General features: G+C 43.7%; 1 protein-coding gene and 1 pseudogene across 4 annotated transcripts in view; one reads left to right on the top strand and one right to left on the bottom strand.

Annotated features, from left to right (window-relative positions):
• Positions 1 to 207: 207 nt before the first annotated feature.
• Ifnar1 (interferon alpha and beta receptor subunit 1) overlaps positions 208 to 20764 on the bottom strand; it is a 43881-nt gene continuing 23324 nt past the window's right edge. For 3 of the 4 annotated variants that reach the window (XM_074072769.1, XM_074072771.1, XM_074072772.1), the window contains 5 exons: positions 7921 to 8120; positions 7654 to 7796; positions 5401 to 5548; positions 4231 to 4376; positions 208 to 2938 (listed from right to left, as the gene is read on the bottom strand). In XM_074072769.1, coding sequence (XP_073928870.1) covers positions 2693 to 2938; positions 4231 to 4376; positions 5401 to 5548; positions 7654 to 7796; positions 7921 to 8120 — 883 coding nt within the window. In that variant the 3' untranslated portion in view covers positions 208 to 2692. The remainder of the gene's footprint in view (positions 2939 to 4230; positions 4377 to 5400; positions 5549 to 7653; positions 7797 to 7920; positions 8121 to 20764) is intronic. The other variant, XM_074072768.1, reaches the window with a different exon arrangement.
• LOC141423605 (U6 spliceosomal RNA) lies at positions 7462 to 7560 on the top strand (annotated as a pseudogene).

Consider the following 20764-nt stretch of genomic DNA (forward strand, 5'->3'; position numbering starts at 1 on the left):
ACCAGCAAAACCCCTTGTTCCTTCCTATTATTGCTTATACTCTCTCTACAACAAAATTAGAGATAAGGGCAAAATAGTTTCTGCTGGGTATTGAGGGGGGGAGCGGGAGGGGGCGGAGTGGGTGGTAAGAGAGGGGGTGGGGGCAGGGGGGAGAAATGAACCAAGCCTTGTATGCACATATGAATAATAAAAGAAAAATGAAAAAAAAAAAAAAAAAAAAAAAAAGGAAGTCAGTCACAGAAATAGAAATCTCGAGGCTGTTTCAAACATCACAGTCTCTTTTGGGGAAAGATACATATATATACATGCATACACACATACAATTTTTTGTTTTTGAGATGGGTTCTTGCTACATTGCTCAGGCTGGTCCCAAACTCCTGGGCTCAAGTGAGCCTCTCGCCTCAGCCTCAGAAGTAGCTGGGACCACAGATGCACACCACGTGGACAGTATCTCTAAACTGACTTTTTTACAGGTTGCGAATTTTTAGTGAGACACTTAAAGTTTGTAGTTCTGAACTGCATCTCTAATTTTAAAATCCATATTAAGCTCCTTATAGCCATTCTAATGGAATAAGGCTCACATGACATGTATGAGAATGTGTGGGTACACACACATATATGCATGTTTACTGGTCACGTCACTATTTAGGTACACAAACACACGTATTATGTAGAATGCTGTTCACATAACTTCTCAGGTCGCATTTGTCCTCTATGAGAACTATTAATGCTATAATTTCTAGGCCGTCTGTTGGTGCCCCAAATGCATGGCATTTCTAAGTAAAAACTACTGTCCAGGAAAAATACTTGTCACCATGCAGCTGAGCAGCACATCTTGACGAGGCACCATGTAGAACATTACAGAGGTGGGTGAAGAGTGAAACCCCTCTCCTTTTTTCTGCTGCTGCTCTGCTGCTTGTTGACTGAAAACCAGAAGGTCTCTAAGCTCGAGGACACGTGCTTCCCACTCTTAAGGACCTAACAATTTCACTGGTATCTCTTAATGTCTGAGTTTTCTCCACATCCTACAAAAGTGCTTTTTAAAGCTGTCCATCTGAAAGGGCTTTTAGGGCCAGACGTGCTGTGCAGGATCATCAAAGTGTCATAGGGTGCAAGGCAATGGTGGTGGGGGCCAGGTGGAAGCTGTGCTTTGAGCCACATGCCTCTAGTCAAAGATGAACACTTGAGTGCGTTGGGGTCACTGAAGGGATTCTGCAGCAGAGAGACAGGCTTGGAAGAGATTACTGAGCTCATTCCAGTTATTCCTGCTAGAACAACCCAGGAATCTGGGTGGAAGGGCCAGGAACAGAAGGCGCACCTGCGACTTGTGTGTGTGCAGGGGTGCGAGTGTCGCCGCACTCCCCGCCTTTCCTTCTTCCAGGACAAATGCCACCTTCCCAGATGTGACTATGAGGAAGACTGCCTTAGTGGTGTCTGCTCCCCAGCACGCCCTTGTGATCTCATGTTTTCTCTCCCACTGGTCCTGTTAACAACTGAAGTGAGAGTGTGCCCTAGGGGCCACAGGATTTCTATAGCCTTCCTGCCTGCAGAGGACACTGTGGAGAACCCAATGGTAAGAAATTGAAAAACAAGCTACAGTATCTTTGGAAAGTCTCATGTAACTTTAAAAATCAGGTTTTTCTGCCTCACTGCATTTTTTACTGTCACCTTTCACATAAGATAATTCGCATTTTTTAAGTAGATGGAGGCTAAGAGGTCCCTGAATACTGCTACACATGGACAGAAGTTGGCCTGGTATTAAAAGTGACACAGATAAAGCCATAAAAACAAATGGAGTGGGTTAATGATTAAAAATTGATTGTATACACTATTTTTACTTTTTCACCAAATTCACTTGCTTCTTTCCTACTGAATGATTCTATTTCTTACTTTGTCTTTTCTGTCACTGACATTTTGTCTCAGTCCCAAGACTACTTGTGTATATTGTGTGTAATCAGGAACACATTCTGAGATCTGAAAATATAATGATGGCTTCTGTAATTAGTCACCTATTTCTCTGTGGCTTCGTGGTTCCAAATTCGAATCAGAGCTATCTTTTTAATAAGTTATGAATCAGGAAGTCTTAATGTATAGTAAAAGATTACCTGGTTTGGATTCTAAACTATGTTAAGGACAGCTGACTGTCCTGTAGAAGCCAGTGTTTCCAGGATAAATGACGAGAATCCCCTGAATGCTTCTTAAGGTTCATTTTTCTGCCTTCTGTAGGTATTCTCTAGGGAAGCTACTTTTCAGAAAACCACGTGATAAGCAGCCAGACTTTTCTAAATAAATTGCCCAAGGGTGTGAGTCAAGTGTTAAAAGACCAAATGCTCCAAATATCTCCTGAAAAAAAGTGAACTGTAACACTGAGAATGGAGGACAGATGACCTGTGTAGGAACCAGCAACTGGGGGACAGTGCACAACTACACTGTGACAGCACAGGAGTGCACAGGCTGTCATTAGGAAGATGGTGGCCACCTTCTTCAATGAACTCACTTCATCCAAGACAGGCTGCATGACAAGAATGCAGAACACTTTTCCCCAAGGTCTGTCGTTTCAGTTTTCAGTAGTTAAGTGCTTGTCTGTGTTTTAAGGACCTATGATCTGAGATGTTTTTTCATTCCCAAGAGGCAAATCTCCTCTCGGTAGTTCCCAAGGGAGTGTAAACTCCCCACGTCAGGGCAGCTGGTGTCACTCAGAGTCCGTCTCCTTTCGCAGAAGTTCTTCGTTTGTTCTGCTCTCCATGTTTTCATCTTCAATTGAGTAGTTTCCTGAGTCTTGACTAGTCTGTGAGTTGTACTTTTTGTGATCTCCTTCACTTTGACTCATTTCTTCTACTATGACAATCACGTCTGTGTTTTCAATTACAAAACAGCTTTCAGTTTGTTCCTCCGAAGTCAAAAGAAGAAGATTCTTTAATGGTGGTTCAGAGAAATACTAATTTAAGAAAGAGAAGGAACAGAGATGAAAACTTAAAATAATAAAATTACTTTTCTAGTTCTAATAGCTTTAGTTTCTTATGAACATCATTTAGAAAACCTCTCTCTTTTAGCATTCATATTAAAAATCCAGCTAAGAACATAGCAACTGTATTTAAGGTTCACAAAATCATCACTAAGTTCACGTATCTTGAACCCTTTTTGGAACGTCTACGAAGAACACTGAAGAAAAGTGCAGCGAGCTACCAGGGCTGAGTGTGGAACCTCCTGGAAAAGGCTGAAAGAAGAGGGCACTGGGATCACGGACATTTTATTTTGAAATAGCACAAAATGTTGCATCCAATCCGCAGACACCCAGAAGAAGCACAGGTGAGCTACTGATGTTTCCTGTTTGACTAGCTGCTGTAACCATCTAATTTTGGCTATTTAAAATAACAGCTGTGAGTACATAAGAGTACATAGGAATGATATTTTAACTCTGAAGTGTAAGAGCAAAATAGTTAATATTCACTGAATGTTCTGAGAGTGTTGTTTTGTATGGCTTAGCCACTTTGTTGCTTAAAACTCTGTGGGGTGATACTGCAGGCTCCATGGATACCCACCCACCTGTCTTCACTGATTTGTTCATTGGCACATAGCCAGCATGTGACAACATACTGCAGTTCATCAACAACCCACCTGTAGGTCTTCCTAACTACAAAGCCTCAGCTCTCGACTCCACTGCTTGTTGCAGGAACCCTGAGTGCTGCTCTGTGTCAACAGAACATCCCCCAGGCCCAGACTGCAGGTAGGCTTTCCTCATTCAGTGCCTGCATTTAAGATGCTTATCTTCATAGGAGTGTTGAGCAGAGCACTGACATGCCACAAAAGGAAACTAATGGTTTCACCTTCTGTGACTTCATCCATGGGATATACTTTCTAAGCCAAAAGAATGATTTAGTCTTTCTGATATATCATGAAGAAGCCTAAAGACTTTTTAAAATTACTTTTTTGTAGTACTGGAAGTTGAATTCGGGGCCTTTACCACTTGAGCCACACTTCCAGTCTACAAAGATTTTAAATGGTAAAAGAAATGCCACAGTAGCCAAATTGCCAGATAAATAGGAGACAAGAAACAAATCTTGCTGCTCCATGCTATGTCATTAAATTAAATGAGTGTTCATAAAGTTAATTTACCAAAACTTTCTGGAAATGCTCATGTCAGTCTGTGTCAGGAAAATGTATACATTCTGTTGAAATCAAACTATTTTCTGCTCATTTCTTAGCTATTGACAAAGAAAGGTAACATACCTCATCAATATTTGAAAAAGGTTTAAGTGATGGAAAGAATGTATAATTGAAACATCTCAGGAGACTTTTCACAGCATAAATAATAATTAGGATAAAAACCAACACAGCAAAAATTCCAGCTATAATCCAGATTGTGGAAGAATTTCCTAGAAACACATAAATGATATTAAGCATCAATACAGGTATTGACACACAAATATATTAATATGAAACTAGCCATATTAAAGTAAATATAGTCTATAAATAACACCCTTAAAATATTTCTGGTAGCACTGAGTACACAACTATGGGCAATGACATTTGCATTTAAAGATTTTTCTGAGAACTGAGCCAAGAGACCCTCAGGGATGAATGCAATATTGACATATAGACCCCAGCAGGCAGGTACTCTTCAGCATTTGTACAACACCCAAATTAGCAACATTTAAAAAATATTCTGATTGAGCCTCTACTGGTCAGTTCTAAAAACTGTAAAATACAAAATGAGACTAACCAATTTGTAAATAAAAAAGAACAACTGAATTATGATTTCCATATGATCACTAGAATACAAACTTTTAAAAACCCAAAAAACTAATAGTCTAACTAAATGCCAGAGAGCAATAATTAAAGGAAATTAATTATGTGGATCCAAGGTGAAAAATAAAGCATCCAAAAAATACCGAATTGAGGATAGTTATGAAGTTTAGTGGTAGAGCACTTGCCTAGCATACCCAAGACCATGGGCTCCATTCCCAGCACTGCAAAAAACCACAAAAAACAAAAAACAAGAACAATTAAAAAAAACCAAAAACTAAAAAAACCAAAAACAGCTGGTGTTGGTGGCTCACACGTGTAATCCTAGGTACTTGGGAGACTGAAATCTGCAGGATCGTGGTTCAGGGCCAGCATGGGCAAACAGTTCATGAGAGCCCATCTCCAAAGTAACAAGAGCAAAATGCACTTCAGTGTGGCTCAAGCACAGAGGCCTGAGTTTAAACTCTAGTCCCATAAAAACAAACAAATTAAACTGAGCTGAATATCAAAAATACTTTATAACTGTAAGACTTTTGATTCCTGTAGTACATGAAAATATTCTACCTTTTGTTGAAGAGGAAAGAAGTTATACTTTTCAATGTATTATTTTTACTGTGTAGTTACATTTTAAAAAGCATAACAGGAATTTCTTACGTGATTCTGTTTTCTTGCACACTGGGTCACTGAATTCACTGCTTTGGTGCCCAGGGGAATCCTTGTGTACTCTGGCTTTGACGCAATATACAGTCCGCAGTTGCAAGTTAACAATAGTAAACTCAGGGCTTTTTTGCATAATTTTTTCCTATAAAAATAATTAAATCATGGATAGAATTTAGTCACCTCATGAAATCAGATAGGGAATATCTAGTCCCCGAATTCTTTTACATTCAACTTAGGATTGGCTTCTCCCAAATACTTAATTGGTGTGCGATTAAGAACTACGAATTTGTTTTGAATAACCATTATAACTAAAAATGCTGCTGCCAGAAAACCATATGGTACAATCCTAAGACAACTCCAATTTAGTTCATTAACTAAGTAAGTTGGTTTGGCTTAACTGCCATTGTATTACCTCTGATTAATGACTGGATGGTTTAGAGTAGGAGTTTTTAGCCTCAAATCTCTTGTTAAAATACCACTCCCACCAGTGTGGCCTGTGCAAGGTTACTTTATTTCTTATTCTGTAAAATCAGGACAATTGCTGATACTACATGTATGAGTCAGCTATTGCCACAACAGTGCTTTGTAACTAACAAAACCACCTCCACATTCATTCTTCTCATGCACAAGTCTATGGATTGGCCGCGGAACTCCCATGGAGGCCTGCTCCACCAGCCTCTCCTCCTCCTTAGTCCATAGACTGTGACGTATGCTTTCCTCCTGGCAAACAGGAAAAGCACAAGAGCCAAGCCAAGCCATGCAGGCACACTGAATGCCTCTGCACATCCACCCAGGCTCCATCATCTGAAGTCCAGCATCAGGAAAGCAAGGATGAACAACAGTTTAATTGAGTATACAGACTGGTAGGGTCATTTTGAAGAACAAGTCAGGAACTTCATGTGAAATACTGAGCATAATGCCTGAAAAACTGTTAGGTGTTCAATAAATGAGTTGCTGATATAATAGTTATTGATATAGCCAGCACAGGATAGTATGGTGAACTAAGACTGATTGATGCTCTACTTGTCAAAGCAATGTACTAGGTATTTTCTCTCACATATGTTACTTCATTTCCAAGTGTATATACCTCCTTTTGAAAACATTAGTTGCTGTCATTACCACTTTAGTGAACAGGAACCAAAATATCAAAGAGGTAAGCACCTTACCTAACCTATGGTTAGTTACATGATTGGTTAGCATGGGACACAAATTCAGGTTTTTCTCATCTCAGGACATCTGGAAACTGATCATGCTTCTATCTATGGGCTAATTATCCTACGGTTACAGTGTGATCAGATAGCTCAAATGCAAGCAGCTAGCCCTTTGGGATTTAATTCTAAATTTCCAACAGAAAATGAGATAAAGTTACAGAATTTATCAACTCAACTGCAAAGATTTTAAAGACTGACTCCTTGACAGCAATTCCAGAAGGAATCACATGGATTATCTGATGTGTTGTATCAGCTCTGTCCATGGTTTTTGAATTTAAGTGTTTAGCCCAGTGTCTCTTAATCCTTTTTTTCTTTACTACCCCCCTGAAGAGCCTTTTTAAGTATTTTTTTTCAAACTCCTTTCCCACTATGAAATTAAATATTAAGGAATATAGCTGAACCTTAGAGGCATGTTCTTCTAAAGGGAGGGCCACAAACCATTGTGCTACCTAAGACTCTCCTGCTCCTATGAACTAAGTTTGTCTCCTTGGAGGTGCCAAAGGGGACATCTGACAATGTCTGGAGAGGTTTTAGTTGTCACAGCTTAGGAGGGTATGCTACTGGATTCTAGAGGGTAGAGCCCAGAGGTGTTGCTAAGATGCCACTGAAGTACAGGACATCTGTGCTCAGATGTCAGTAGAAACCCTGCCGAGATGAGTACCAGAGCCATGTTGGAAAGAGTTCTGATTCATCAGCACTGGCTCAGAATCTGCATTTGAAAAGCAATCTTGGTCCCAGGTGTAGGGCATCCAAACTTCCCATGCCAAACACGGAAAAATGCTGGTATTCTTCATACTGCAGATAATCAGAATTAGTCATACAGTCTTAAAAGTTTAAATGTCTCGTGCTTGTTTCAGCAGCACACATACTAAAGCTGGAACAGAGATTAGCATGGCCCCTGTGCAAGGATGACATGCAAATTCATGAAGTGTACCATATTTTTCTTAAAAAAAGTTTAAATGGCTCCCCAGGTTTTACATTTAAGCCTTATTTACCCAAATCATAGTTATAAAATTATACTACATAGTCTTTTTACCTCAATATTAGAAGTGTTTTCCCAAAAAATAACTTCATAAATTAGTGAATCTTCTAGAAAATCAGAATCTTCTAGAAAACCAACAGAGACACGCAGTGAATCACTAATGGATTTCACAGTGATGACTGGAGAAGGTAAGAGGTCTAGAGAAAATTTGTAAAGACATAATGTGCAATTAAACATAGTGTTCAATTAGGCAACTTAAAACAATTTTAAGAACTTGTGCCAAATCGGAGAATTACAATGTCAAGTAAAAACTTGGCTTACTGTATACTGAAGTATCAACTTCTTTCTCTTCAGACCAAAAAGAGGTGTTATTTCCATTAGATGCTTGTACTCGGAAAAAGTAAGTTCCTTCTGAGAAATTACTTTGAGGAAAGATACAATGCCTACTTTTGACGCTTTCACAGCTGGGTATTAGTTTCCAATCATCTGAATAATTCCCAGGATTCCATTTTGAAAAGTCACTTTTAAGACAAAAAAAACCACCTTTTTTTGATTCGAGCACATTAATTCAGTAACTATGTACTGAGTACTTACAATATAATAAACATTGGGTTAGAGGAAAATGCCAGAGAATTCAGTTTCCTAAACCCTCAGGAAACTCCAGATACAGTGGAGGAGACACACATATCTAACACAAAAGAAAACCAAAGATGGCTGCAGAGCGGGACAGAGGAGTGTGTGCTAGAGGAGTCTAGTACCAGGTAAAACAGCTGGTAAATTTTTATGAATGTGACAACCTGTGTTTTAAACAGCCATTATTAAAAATTTGATTCTAAAACCTTACAAATAAACAATTATATCAAAGATAAAGGTAACAGTCAAAACTCCCCTTGTCCTAATTAGTTTACTCTATGTTTTGGAAGCTCTTTATGTCTTCCACACCTCTGTGGTGAGGGTATTCCCTCCCAGTGTGCTAGTGTGCATGCTTTCCAGGTCCATGTCGGGACACCGTGCTGGGAAGCTTCCAAGTGGGAATATTCCCATCACAGAATCCAGGAAAGATGCCAGATAGGGCTTTTCCCTTCTGTAAAGCCAGTTGCTAAACATGTTCGGGCACACTGCTGCACAAGTGCTGTAAGACGGTTACACGCCACCTCGTTAAAGGGCAAGGCAAAATCAAGCGTGGACATCCACCTGAGGCTAATGAGGCCCAGTAACTGGCTGAGAAACAACGGCTGAAAGTGCCCCAGAAACTGCAACTACAAGAGGTTCTTAACTGGTTTCCTCATGGCTGGTGTCACCTGCGCCCACTGCCCCACATACAGTTCAGCCATATGCACTTCTCATGTCACCTATCCTCCTCAGCATACAATTCCCAACGGTTCCCAAATATCTGTAAGATATGCCAATCTGAGCCTGGTCGCCCATTCTGCTCACTCAACATTTTTCTCATTGCTTCCTCCTGTCCAAATGTCCTGCTACTCTAAAAGGACACCCTCCCAACCATTACAGGTGACATTGTAGGGCAGCCTCAAGACTCAGCTTTCTGGTGCACACATCCCACACCTCCTATAATCTGTTTCCTATTGAGCATGGGAAGGAAGGACTGATAAAGATGGTGGATGCCTCTCCTCCCTAACTAAGGTTCTGAGTTAATGAATGACACACACCACCCTTGGTGGGCACGACCTCTAAGAGCCCTTTGAAAGAAGCAGGCCATTATGAGCTCTACAACTGTTAAGAAAAGAATGCTGCCAACGACTGTGTGAACTCGTGAGAGGACCCCAATTCTTGGATGAAACCACAGACCTGGCAACACCTGATTGCTTAACAGAGAAGACTCAGCTAAGCCATGCCTGGACCATTACTCTAAGATAAAAATGGCTGTTTGTAGTCTGCTAGGTCTGTAGCAATTTATTACAAAGCAACAGAAAACTAATAACCTCCCACCATCTAATTTTACCTCATTTCATACCCCTAGGTTTTCCTTTCAGCTCAGGCCTTCCCCAGGATGCCCTCTCTGTTCACCTTAAAAACCTGAGCAAAGGAGATCCTACATATCTGGGGCAGAGCTGTTTTCAAGGGTATTAGTTCCAAGTTTGGGTCAAAGTCCACAACTTACAATTAACACATCCTGATTGCACAAATTAAAGTAGCTCATTGTGAATTTCCACACGTGCACACACTGCGCACTGACCAAATCCAACCTTTTTATCTCCCTCACCACACCCCTTGCCAGACCCTAGTAATCATGGTTCTGCTTTCAGGCTCACTCTTTAAAGTTCCACTGATGAGAGAGAACATGCACTTCAGCTATCTCACTTCTGGGTAAGTACCCAAAGGGAATGAGGCCAGCATGAGAGAGAATGGCACAGCCAATACTATTCACAATAGCTAGGATGAATCTGCCTAAGTGCCCGTAACAGATGAACGGATACAGAAAACATGGTATATACACACTGGGCAAGAAGATTGTCTCAGGCAAAGCTATAGGACGTGAGAAATTGCTAGTTAAAGCTATAAAAGTGAGTTCAGGGCCGAGACAAAGGGCACCATGTAGTGATAACCGCCCATTCCCGCTTTCCTTTGTCTCCTTCTGTAAACTTTTCAAAGCAGATCTGCCCTGCTGCTCTTATCTAAACAACCCTAGGACTCTAACCCAGCACTGGCTCACCTATTAACCCTAACACATTACTTGTAACCTGATGCCCTGCACTGCCCTAAGTATCCTGTGAATTCTTTGCTCGGGGCCCAGAATTATGAGTATGAATTCCTCTGGGACCGCCGGTGTAAAATAAAATCTGAGTTCTCCACCTCTCTGAGTGTTGCTTGGTTTCTTGTCTGATATTTCCACATTTCTGGAGGCCCCAGTGAGATATCAACAGTTCTGACCCCCATGAGCCACCGACTGGCACCTGGGCTGCACTGGAGTAGGAAGGGAGTTGGTACCAAATGAGACAGCGTGCCACCCGATGGCATTCTGGGTCTTCCTTTTCCCTGGAGTTCTTGACCCAACTCAGACTCTAAAGAGAAGTGGACCAACTCACCTGGCAGTTTTGTCTGGACTTAGTAAGCCTGCGTCACCCTCCCTCCTCCCCCAGTAAGATCAGACTTCAGTCAGGTCCCATCCCACTGGGTGGAAGGGGAGTTTGATCTGCTCCTGGGAACATCCGAGAGGAGTTTCACAGGTCAGGGACTTCCCCCAAAGCGGGAAAAGATAACTGTTAATAACTTCGGTGTGAATGAGCGGCCTGATTCGTCCTCACTTCAGGCTCGAGTATGTGGCTCCATGGCTGAAAAGCTATGGAGTCCGAGTGGGTCTGTCCACGGTTCCATAGTGATCCTCATATGGCTTAGGGCGGTGTCAGGGAAACTTGATCTAGAGTCACAAGGCTGACCCCACCATAGATGCATCAAAGTTCCTTCGGGACACAGCCAGGCAGACATCTGGTTAGTCTCATCTCTTGAAGGGGCACCCACCCTTGTTTGTCTCTGTGCCACTGACACAGTGGGGAGAATACATAGGGTGGATATGACCTAACTGCCATGGGTGGAAGCTCTTCAAAACTCACAGCCCTAGAGTGTATGCTTGAACATTTTAAGAAGAAATTCTTAGGAAATTATGGGATCAAAATGTCTCCTGGAAGGCTGTACACACTGTGTGAGTTAGAATGGTCCACTTTTGGAGTCAACTGGCCCCCTGAAGGTACCCTAGCGATTTGCCCACTGTCAGAGCCATTTATCAGATCAAAATAGGAAGTCCTGAACACTCCGAAAAGTTCCTCTACATTGACTCCAGGCTTCAGGTGGCTCAGACCATGCCCCCTTGGGTCCAATTCTGCGCCAACAAAAAGGGACAGAACAGAGTTTTTGTGGCCCAGGTAATGAAGCCTAAAGACCAGAAGCTGACCAAGTCTGTTCTGCAAGGGGATCCAGAAGATGAACCACCTGTGTCCCGCCGTACATTTTCAGCATGCCCCCACCTTTCCCAGCTAGTGCCACCTTTCCCAGATAGTCTGCCACCTTCAGTGAGTCCTCTTCAGTCCTGTCAGCAACCTCTCAGTCCCAGTGATGTCCCACACCTATCTTAGGCTTGGAGTCCGAGTCCACAACCTCTGAGCCACCACCTTCGCTCTTACCAGGCGCCGGCCCCTCAGGCAAAGACCCTTCGAATGCTGTTCCAGGAGATGCAAGGGCCCCAGCAGATTGGTGCTGACAGTATGGTCCAGCCCAGATGCTCTATCCTCTATTACCAGTCTTTCAGTACAACTGACCTCTTAAATTGGAGGAACCATACACCGCCATATTCAGAAAATCCTCAGGCCATGGTCGACCTAGAATCCATTACTTCAGACCCATCAACCCACTTGGGATGACTGTCAACAGATCCTCCTGACATTTTTCAACATGGAAGAGCAACAGTGAATTCTGACAGAAGCTCACCACTGGTTCCAAGGGCAAGTCCCAGCAGGAACCCTAGATGCAGAAGCTTGGGCAAGAGAGGTGGCCCCGAGGCTCAGCCTAAGACTTCAATACAGCAGAAGGACAAGGAGACCTCACTCAGTATTGCGCCACCATCCTACACAGGCTCAGGGCTGGAGCTGAGAGACCTACCAACATGTCCAAAGTTGCAGCAGTTCTCCAGAAGCCAGAGGAAACACCAGCTGGTTTTTATGAGAGACTCTGTAAGGCCTTCCAGTGTACACCCCACTTTGATCCAGAAGCACTAGAAAACCAGCAAATGGTCAATACAGCATTTGTGGCTCAGTCATATGCCGACATTTGCAGGAAACTTCAGAAACTTGAAGGTTTCACTGGAATGAATGCCACCCAGCTGTTAGAAGTGGTGAATAAAGTCTTTGTGAACCAGGACCATAAGGAAAAACAGGCAGCCGATAAACAAATGAAAGCCAAGGTGTCCTTACTGGCTGCAGCACTGGGGAAGCCAGACCCAACTCAGCAGTCAGCTCTACCACGGAAGGGGAGACCCAGTGGAAGAACCCCACTCTGATGAGACCAATGTGCTATTGCAAGGAGATTGGCCACTGGAAGAATGAATGCCCCTGCTGCAAGGGAACAGCATCAGAGCCTAACAAAATTACTCCAGTAAAGAAGACAGGATGCCAACCCAAACCGGAGGCCCAGGACCTCACTGGCCTAGCAGGAATTAAAGTCAGACTAGGAGAGACTAGGCTCCTTACTACTATGCTCCTTAATGATCTTCATGGTGGACTCAGGCACTGGGCATTCTGTGGTCACTAAGCCAGAGGCCCCACTCACTCAGCACGGGTCACAACAGTCAGAGTCACTGGTACCCAAACTGCCTGGCAGTTCTGTCAACCCCAGATATGCCAACTAGGAGGGCACAAAGTGACTCACAAATTCCTGTATTTACCAGAATGTCCAATTCCTCTGCTGGGAAGGGACTAATTAATAAAGCTTGGAGCCCAAATCACCTTCATCCAGAGAGGGCCTACAAACCTTACCATGAAAGAACTAAATGCCCTCATCATGGCAGTGACCATGCCTACAGAAGATGAACGGCAACTGCACTGCCAGGAAAAGGGGAAACTGGCGAAGCCCATCTGCCTGCTGGAGGAGTTTCCTGATGTCTGGACTGAAAAAGGGCCTCCTGGCCTGGCTCGCAACCATGAGCTCATAATGGTAGATCTCAAACTTGGGGCTCTTCCTGTCAGACAGAGGCAATATCCAGTACCATGGGAAGAACACCTAGGAATTCAGACCCACCTACGGTGGCTGAAAGACACAGGGATGTTGATCAAATGCCAATCACTATGGAACACCCCACTGCTGGCCGTCAAGAATGCAGGAGGAGATGATTACTGGCCTGTCCAGGAACTGTAGGCAATCAACAATGCCATTATCACACTGCACCAAGTATCCCTAATCCCTGCACTCTCTTGAGCCTTCTACTGCCAAAAGCAAGCTGGTTCACCTGCCTGGACCTGAAGGACGCTTTCTTCTGCCTCTGCCTGGCCCTGATTAGCCAGCCTTTCTTTGTCTTTGAATGGGAAGACTCCCATACTGGAAGAAAAACACAAATGACTTGGACTAGTGTGCCTCAGGGATTTAAAAACTCACCCACCTGGTTCAGGGAAGCCCTAGTGGTGGATTTGTTAATTTTCCTGGAAGAAATTCCAAGCTGTACTTTATTCCAATACATGGATGACCTGCTCCTGGCAAGCAACAACCAGGAGAAATGCTGGGTGGGGACAAAGGCATTGCTAGCCCAACTCTCCAAGGCAGGCTACGAAGTTTCCTGGAAAAAGGCCCAAGTTTGCCAGCAAGAGGTCCAATACCCAGGATTCGTCATCTCAGAAGGACGATGTGCCCTAGGTCTGGAGAGGAAACAGGTTATCTGCTCCATCCCTCAGCCGAAGACCAAAAGGGAGGTCCGAGAATTCTCGGGAGCAAGAGGATTCTGTTGCATCTGGATACCTGGATATTCAAGCCTGGCCAAACCACTTTACAAGGCCACAGCAGGCTTTGGGAAAGACCCTCTAAACTGGGAACTAGACCAAGAAAAGGCTTTCCAGGAGATAAAGAGACGGTTAACCAGCGCCCCTGAGCTAGGGATGCCAGATGTAACATGACCATTCAATCTCTTCATCTGTGAGAAAAATCACACAGCTCTGGGAGTCCTCACCCAAATGGTGGGTCCATGGCAGCAGCCAGTGGCTTACCTGTCAAAGTGTTTGGACCCAGTGGCCTCAGGAGTGTCTCCATGCCCTGGCTGCTAAGGTAACCCTAATCAGGGAGGCCAACAAGCTTACCCCGGGACAGGACATTAATGTTAAGGTCCCTTATGCAGTTGTGGCGCTAATGAATGGCAGGGTCATAAATGGCTGACCAGTTCTAGAATGGTCCATTACTAAGGACTCCTATGTGAAAATCCTTGAGTCAGGCTTGAAACTGTACAAACTTTAAATCCTGCCACCTTCCTGCCAACAGAGGAAGGGCCACCAGATCATGATTGCGAAGAGGTGATGGACGAAGTGTACTCTAGTGGCACCTAATGGATGGCCACTCTTAGATCCAGAGCTCAAACTCTTCACGAATGGAAGCAGCTTTGTCCAGGGCAGACGGCAAAAGGCTGGGTTCGCAGTCACCACTGCTAACGAAATCATACAGGCTGAAGCCCCACCAAAAGGTTGGTCTGGACAGTGAGCTGAACTTTGGGCACCGGTCCAGGCATTATGATATGAAAAGGGAAAGCAGGTGAACATCTAACACAGATTCTAAGTATGTCTTTGCCACCCTGAACATGCATGGAGCAATATATAAGGAAAGAGGATTGTTGACAACAGGTGGAAAGGAGATTAAAAACAAAGAAGAAATCCTCCAATTGCTGGAAGCAGTCTGGGGACAGTCTCAAGTGGCTGTCATGCACTGTAGAGGCCACCAAAGGGGCACAGATGATGTCAGTAGAGAAAGCCACCTGGCTGACCAGGTGGCAAGAAGGGCAGCAGAAGAGCTAAGCTCCCTTGAAGTCCTAAAGCAAACTGCCAAACTTCTGTTGGCTCTGGAGCTGCCTCTCACCATGAATTATACCAAGGAGGAAGAACAATGGACAAAGATGAAAAAGGAATAAAAGCAAACAGGGGCTGGTGGAAGTTGTCTGACCAGAGCCTCTGTCCCCAGTGCTGTAGCAGCCCCTCTGGTAAAACAACAGCACGAGCTAACACATCTGGAGAAAGTGACCCTGGAAAAACTATTGAGCAGATACTATTTCATTCCCACCTTGTGCACCCAAGTAAGTGCTAGATGCATTACATGTGCATGAAACAATGCGAGTCAAGGGCCTAAGTCAAGCCCTGGGGCACAAACAACAGGCACCATGCATTTTGAAGACCTGGAAGTAGACTTCACAGAGGTCAAGCCCTGTCAAGGATACTAGTACTTCTTGGTTTTTGTCTGCACTTACTCAGGGTGGGTTGAGGTTACCCCATACACACAGAGAAAGCATGAGAGGTAGTAAAGGCCCTTTTAAGAGAAATTATCCCCAGATATGGGTTCCCCCTTTCCATCAGCTCAGATAATGGACCAGCCTTCATGGAGGAAATAGTCCAGGGCCTGGCTAAAAATTTAAAAATAAAATGGAAACTTCCTACAGCGTACAGGCCTCAGAGTTCAGGGAAAGTAGAGCACGTGAATCGAACCCTTAAAATTACCTTAGCTAAACTCTGCCAAGAAACACAATCCCCCTGGATAGACATGCTACCATTAGCCCTGCTTAGAGAACACTGTACCCTCAGGACCTCCGGCTACTCACCCTTTGAGAGTCTCTACGGCAGACCCCTTCCCATAATAAACAGGCTTAGAGGGGACCTCAGGCAAAATGGAAATGTAGACATGTCTTGACATCTCCAGGCCCTAGGAAAAACCCTATGCCACATTTCCCGGGAAGTCTTTCAAAGGACTCCAATCCCCATGGTGGGCTCATCCCCACCAACCTGGGTAAAAGATTAGAAAAATGAACCACTTCCAACCCAGTTGGATGGTCCTCATCTAGTAATACTAGCAACTCTGACGTCTGTTAAAGTTACAGGTGTCACTCCCTGGATTCATCACTCCCAGATAAAGAAGGGAGTAGTCCACACAGATACTAACAACTGGCAGGACGTCTGTGACCCAACTAACTTTTTCAAATTAAGGTTCCAAAGGACGTCACAACAGCATGCCATCACCCAAGAGAGCTCCAGCCCTGCTCCATCCACCTCCCAGAAGCTGGTTGGTCAATGCATGGCAGAAGCCTGAGGATTTGCCCTCTAGGACACAAATGTATCCCCTTTTCTTCCACCCATACACTATCCTGCTGATTAGCATTGTTGCAATATTGTTTGCACTAGGACTGGCTGTAACTGCTCCCCAGGATTGGAACATAGGCCAGAGATTACTGCTGGCCTTCTATCATCTCCTCATAGTAGAAAGCCTTACTGCCGTCCGGTGCTATCTGTAGCCCAGACTCCAGTCTCAGGCATGAGGTCTCTGATGTGTTTTTGCCTCCTGATTCTACTACATTTTAAGGTTGTTCTATCTAGAGGCCGGGATGACTGCTGAGCCTGTGTAAAACCACTCTTCTTCCAGGGAAAATGCAGTATGCCTTCATCTTTTATCAATACCTGTCACCCACATGCAGCATATCAATTTCTGAATGTACTAGAGAAGGGACAATTTACTATAAGGGAAAACTCACAGGCCTGACAGGGTCCTGCAAGAACAAAGGCACTATAGGGCAGATGGTTTGCTGGCAGAAAGACAGGGACCCCTTAAAGGCACAGAACAACAAAATGACAGGGGGAGGAAATAAGCTTCATTATATCTGGGCACTCTATCTGTCCACTCCATCCCCATATCAGTTTACTAAGGAAAAAGCTACATATATAAAGAGGCCATCCAGAGGTGATTACCTAGGTGGCTATGAACCTACAAAAGATATTGATCTGCCACCACCATGACCCCCATTAAGGCTTCCTTCTGGGATAGGGAACTTTAACTTGGAACTTCAACTGTACAACCTGTTAAATGCAACTCACCGCCTCCTTAATCATATGAACCCACCATTGGCGGGTGATTGTTGGCTCTGCCTGTCCTCAGGTGCCTTCCATTATGTAGTGACCCCGGTCAGCCACCTCAGCCATAGCGTGCATGAAACTACTCCAACTCTACCAGCACAAAACCCAAAGTAACAAATACAGCTATCTCAGAGGGCCCCTAAGTGTATCTACAATTCAAGAGGATTCTATCCAGTAGGGGAACTGGCTGCTAGCCAGTGTGCCCAAATCCAAAACCACAGCCATTAGATACAGAGTTGACAGACCATGGTGCCGTAGCCCAGGAACCTTCCTTGTTTGCAGGACCCTTGCTTCAGCGCTTGCCAGCTAACTGGAAGGGCATTTGCATATTAGCACTCCTCACTCCCCAGATAAACACAGTGCCTAACAACCAGACCCTGCGCCTGTACCTTTAATAGCCCACACGTGGTCAAAGAGAGCTATCTAATTCATACCTTTATTAACTGGATTAGGGATAATGGCTGGGACAGGAACAGGCACAGGAGGAATTGCCTCATCAGCCTTCTAATATAGCTATCTACCGACCTAACAAATGACATAGAAAAAGTGGCTAGGTCCATAGTGACTGCAGGACCAGCTGGACTCCCTAGCATCAGTGGTCCTCCAAAGCCAAGAAGGGAGGGCTCTGCCTTTTCCTAAATGAAGAATGTTGTTTTTATGTGAATCAGTAGGGAATAGTCAGAGACATGGCTCAGCAATTGCAGGACCGGGTCACACGTAGGAGGCAGGAATTAGCGAATTCCTGGAACAGATGGAGCAGTGCCTGAAATTGGGCCTCATGGTTTCTCCCCTTGACTGGTCCTCTTCTCATGCTTCTATTGGCACTGGTATTTGGTCCTTGCAGTCTTAATGCCATAACTCACTTTATTAGCTCGCAAATGGAGGCAATAAAGTTGCAGCTCTTGGTAACGTAATATAGGCCTTTGGGACAGGAGGAACTGTATGGAATTCCTGAAATTTAGTGTCAGTGCTAATCCATGAGTAGAAAAGCATCAAGGGGGGGAAATGAAGAAGATGATTATCTCAGGCAGGGCCTAGGACATGAGAAATTGCCAATTAAAGCTATGAAAGAAAGTTCAGGGCTGAGACAAAGGGCTCCATGCAGAGATAATCGCTCATTCCTGCCTTCCTTGTCTCCTTCTGTAAATAAACTTTCCAAAGCAGATCTCTCTTGCTGCTCTTATCTAAACAATCTCAGGTCTCTAACTCACACTAGCTCACCTATTAACCCCAGCACATTCCTTGTAACCTGATGCCCTGCACTGCCCTTTATATTTTATCCTGTGAATTCTTTGTTCAGGGCCCAGATGATGAGTATGAGCTCATCTGGGACAGCCAGCGTAAAATAAAATCTGAGTTCTCCACTTCTCCGAGTGCCACTTGGTTTCTCATCTGACAATATTTCCACAACACCACAATGGAGTACTATTCAGTCATAAAGAATGAAATCCTGTCATTTAAAGCAAAATGGATGGAACTGGAGGACATTATGTTAAAATAAAGAACACATAGGAAAGAACTGCATGTAGCAAAAGAAAAGGTGACCTCCTAAAAGGAGAAAGTATTTTAGAGAAAACTTCTCATAGTCACAATTCCTTGCGTCCTTTGGGGTGAAGTGTTTGGGGTGCTAGTATTATATGTATGAGTACAAAGTTTTGTGGAAAGCTTGGTGTTCTATCTCTATAGGTGTATAGATAGCTGAATTATTAAATTTTTTATTAGCATAAATTAATTGTACAAAGGGTTTCACTGTGTAATTCCATGCATGCATGTAATATACTGTGACCAAATTCACCATGGCTATATTACTCTTTCTTAATTTCTCTCCCTTCTCTTCACTGAGTTATTATTATTATTTTGGCAGCACAGGGTTTGAACTCAGAGCTTCTTACTTGCAAAGCAGGTGCTCTACCACTTGACTCACACCTCCAGTCTATTTTACTCAGGTTATTTTGGAGATGGAGTCTCTTGAACTATTTTCCTGGGCTGGCCTCAAACTGAGATCCTCCTGATCTCAGCCTCCCAAGTAGCTAGGATTACAGGTGTGAGCCACCAGTGCCCAACTATTTTTGTTTGTTTGTTTGTTTTGGTGGTGGTATTGGAGTTTGAACTCAGGACCTCACATTTGCTAGGCAGGCATTGTACCACTTGAGCCACTTTGCCACTCCTTTTTGTGTTGTGCATTTTTGAGATAGGGTCTTGCAACTATCTGTCTAGGCTGGACTCAAACAGGGTGGTCCTGATCACTGCCTCCTGAGCAGTCACAGAATTTATAGGTGTGAGCCCCTGGCACCTTGCTCTGGCTACTGTTTTCTTAGTCATTAGTAATTTGTAGAGTTCCTGTCACTTAGATGCAAGAACACTCAACACAGAAAATGAATAGAAGCCCACTGGTAAGAAGGCGGTGGTACAACTGTAGAATACCTACCTAAAGTAAGTATGAATACTTACAAAACAACATACAAACAAAGACATGGCTCAAGTGGCAGAGCACATTCCTAGCAAGTGCAAGGCCCTGAGTTCAAATCCCACTACTGCAAAAAGAAAAAAAAAAGGGAAAGGAATTTTACTCTAAGAGAATAAGCTTAGAAGCAAGTCAGAGGGCTGTCAAATACCTGCAATCCTAGGTATCTGAGAAGTGTAGGGAGGAGGGTCATGGTCTGAGGCCATTCCAGGGTAAAAAGCATGAGACCCTTTCTAAAAAATAACTACAACGACAAAGGGCTGGTGGTTCAAGTGGCAGAGCACTTGCTTAGGAAGTGTGAGGCCTTCAGTTCAAACCCCAGTACTACAAAAAAACAAAAAACCCCCCCAAGTACACCAGATTTTGGTTAGACTCTGGACTATCTCATGATTGCAGGGGCAATGCTCACAGATGGACAGATGGAAGGAAAGCATGGTGCACGGAGAAGTGGTTAATTTAATTCTTGGATGACTGGATGTGCAATAAACGAGTGGGTGTGCAGACACTACACTTGTTATTATGAAAGTCAGGTATAAGACCCAGTTAATACTTATTTAAAAGTTAAAGTAAAAACCACAGCATTATCTGATGTGGGCTCCAAGGTAATAGTTAAGATATCTGTTTGGGGGGTCAGTAAAAGGAATGTAAATGATGGTGAGATATCCATGTTCCATTTGAAGTAATAAATGTGGAAACTAGTAGACTACAATAAATTGCATATGTATTTTGAAAAAAAAAAACAATAACCAATCAAGGCCCTGTTCACATCTCATATGGCTTCTGTAGTCTCCACCCTTTCCACAGTCACTTTTTCCATTTCTGTAATTCACAATTTGTAGATCAGTCCTTAATCCTGGCTCACCCATTGCTGTGCCCTGTCAGCGACTGCTTCAGACCTAAGAACCACTGCTTTATTGTGTTGTATAATCGTATCTCAAGCGCTCCGCATGGTACTCTAAGCAATCAAAAGAAACACAGAGCAGCTGGGCGATGGTGGCTCACACCTGTAATCCTAACTACCTGGGAGGCCGAGATCGGTAGGATCATGGTTCAAGGGCAGCCTGGGAAAACAGTTCACAAGACCCCCATCTTCAAAATAACCAGA

Source organism: Castor canadensis, chromosome 5 (genome assembly GCF_047511655.1).
Source record: "Castor canadensis chromosome 5, mCasCan1.hap1v2, whole genome shotgun sequence".
NCBI lineage: Eukaryota > Metazoa > Chordata > Mammalia > Rodentia > Castoridae > Castor > Castor canadensis.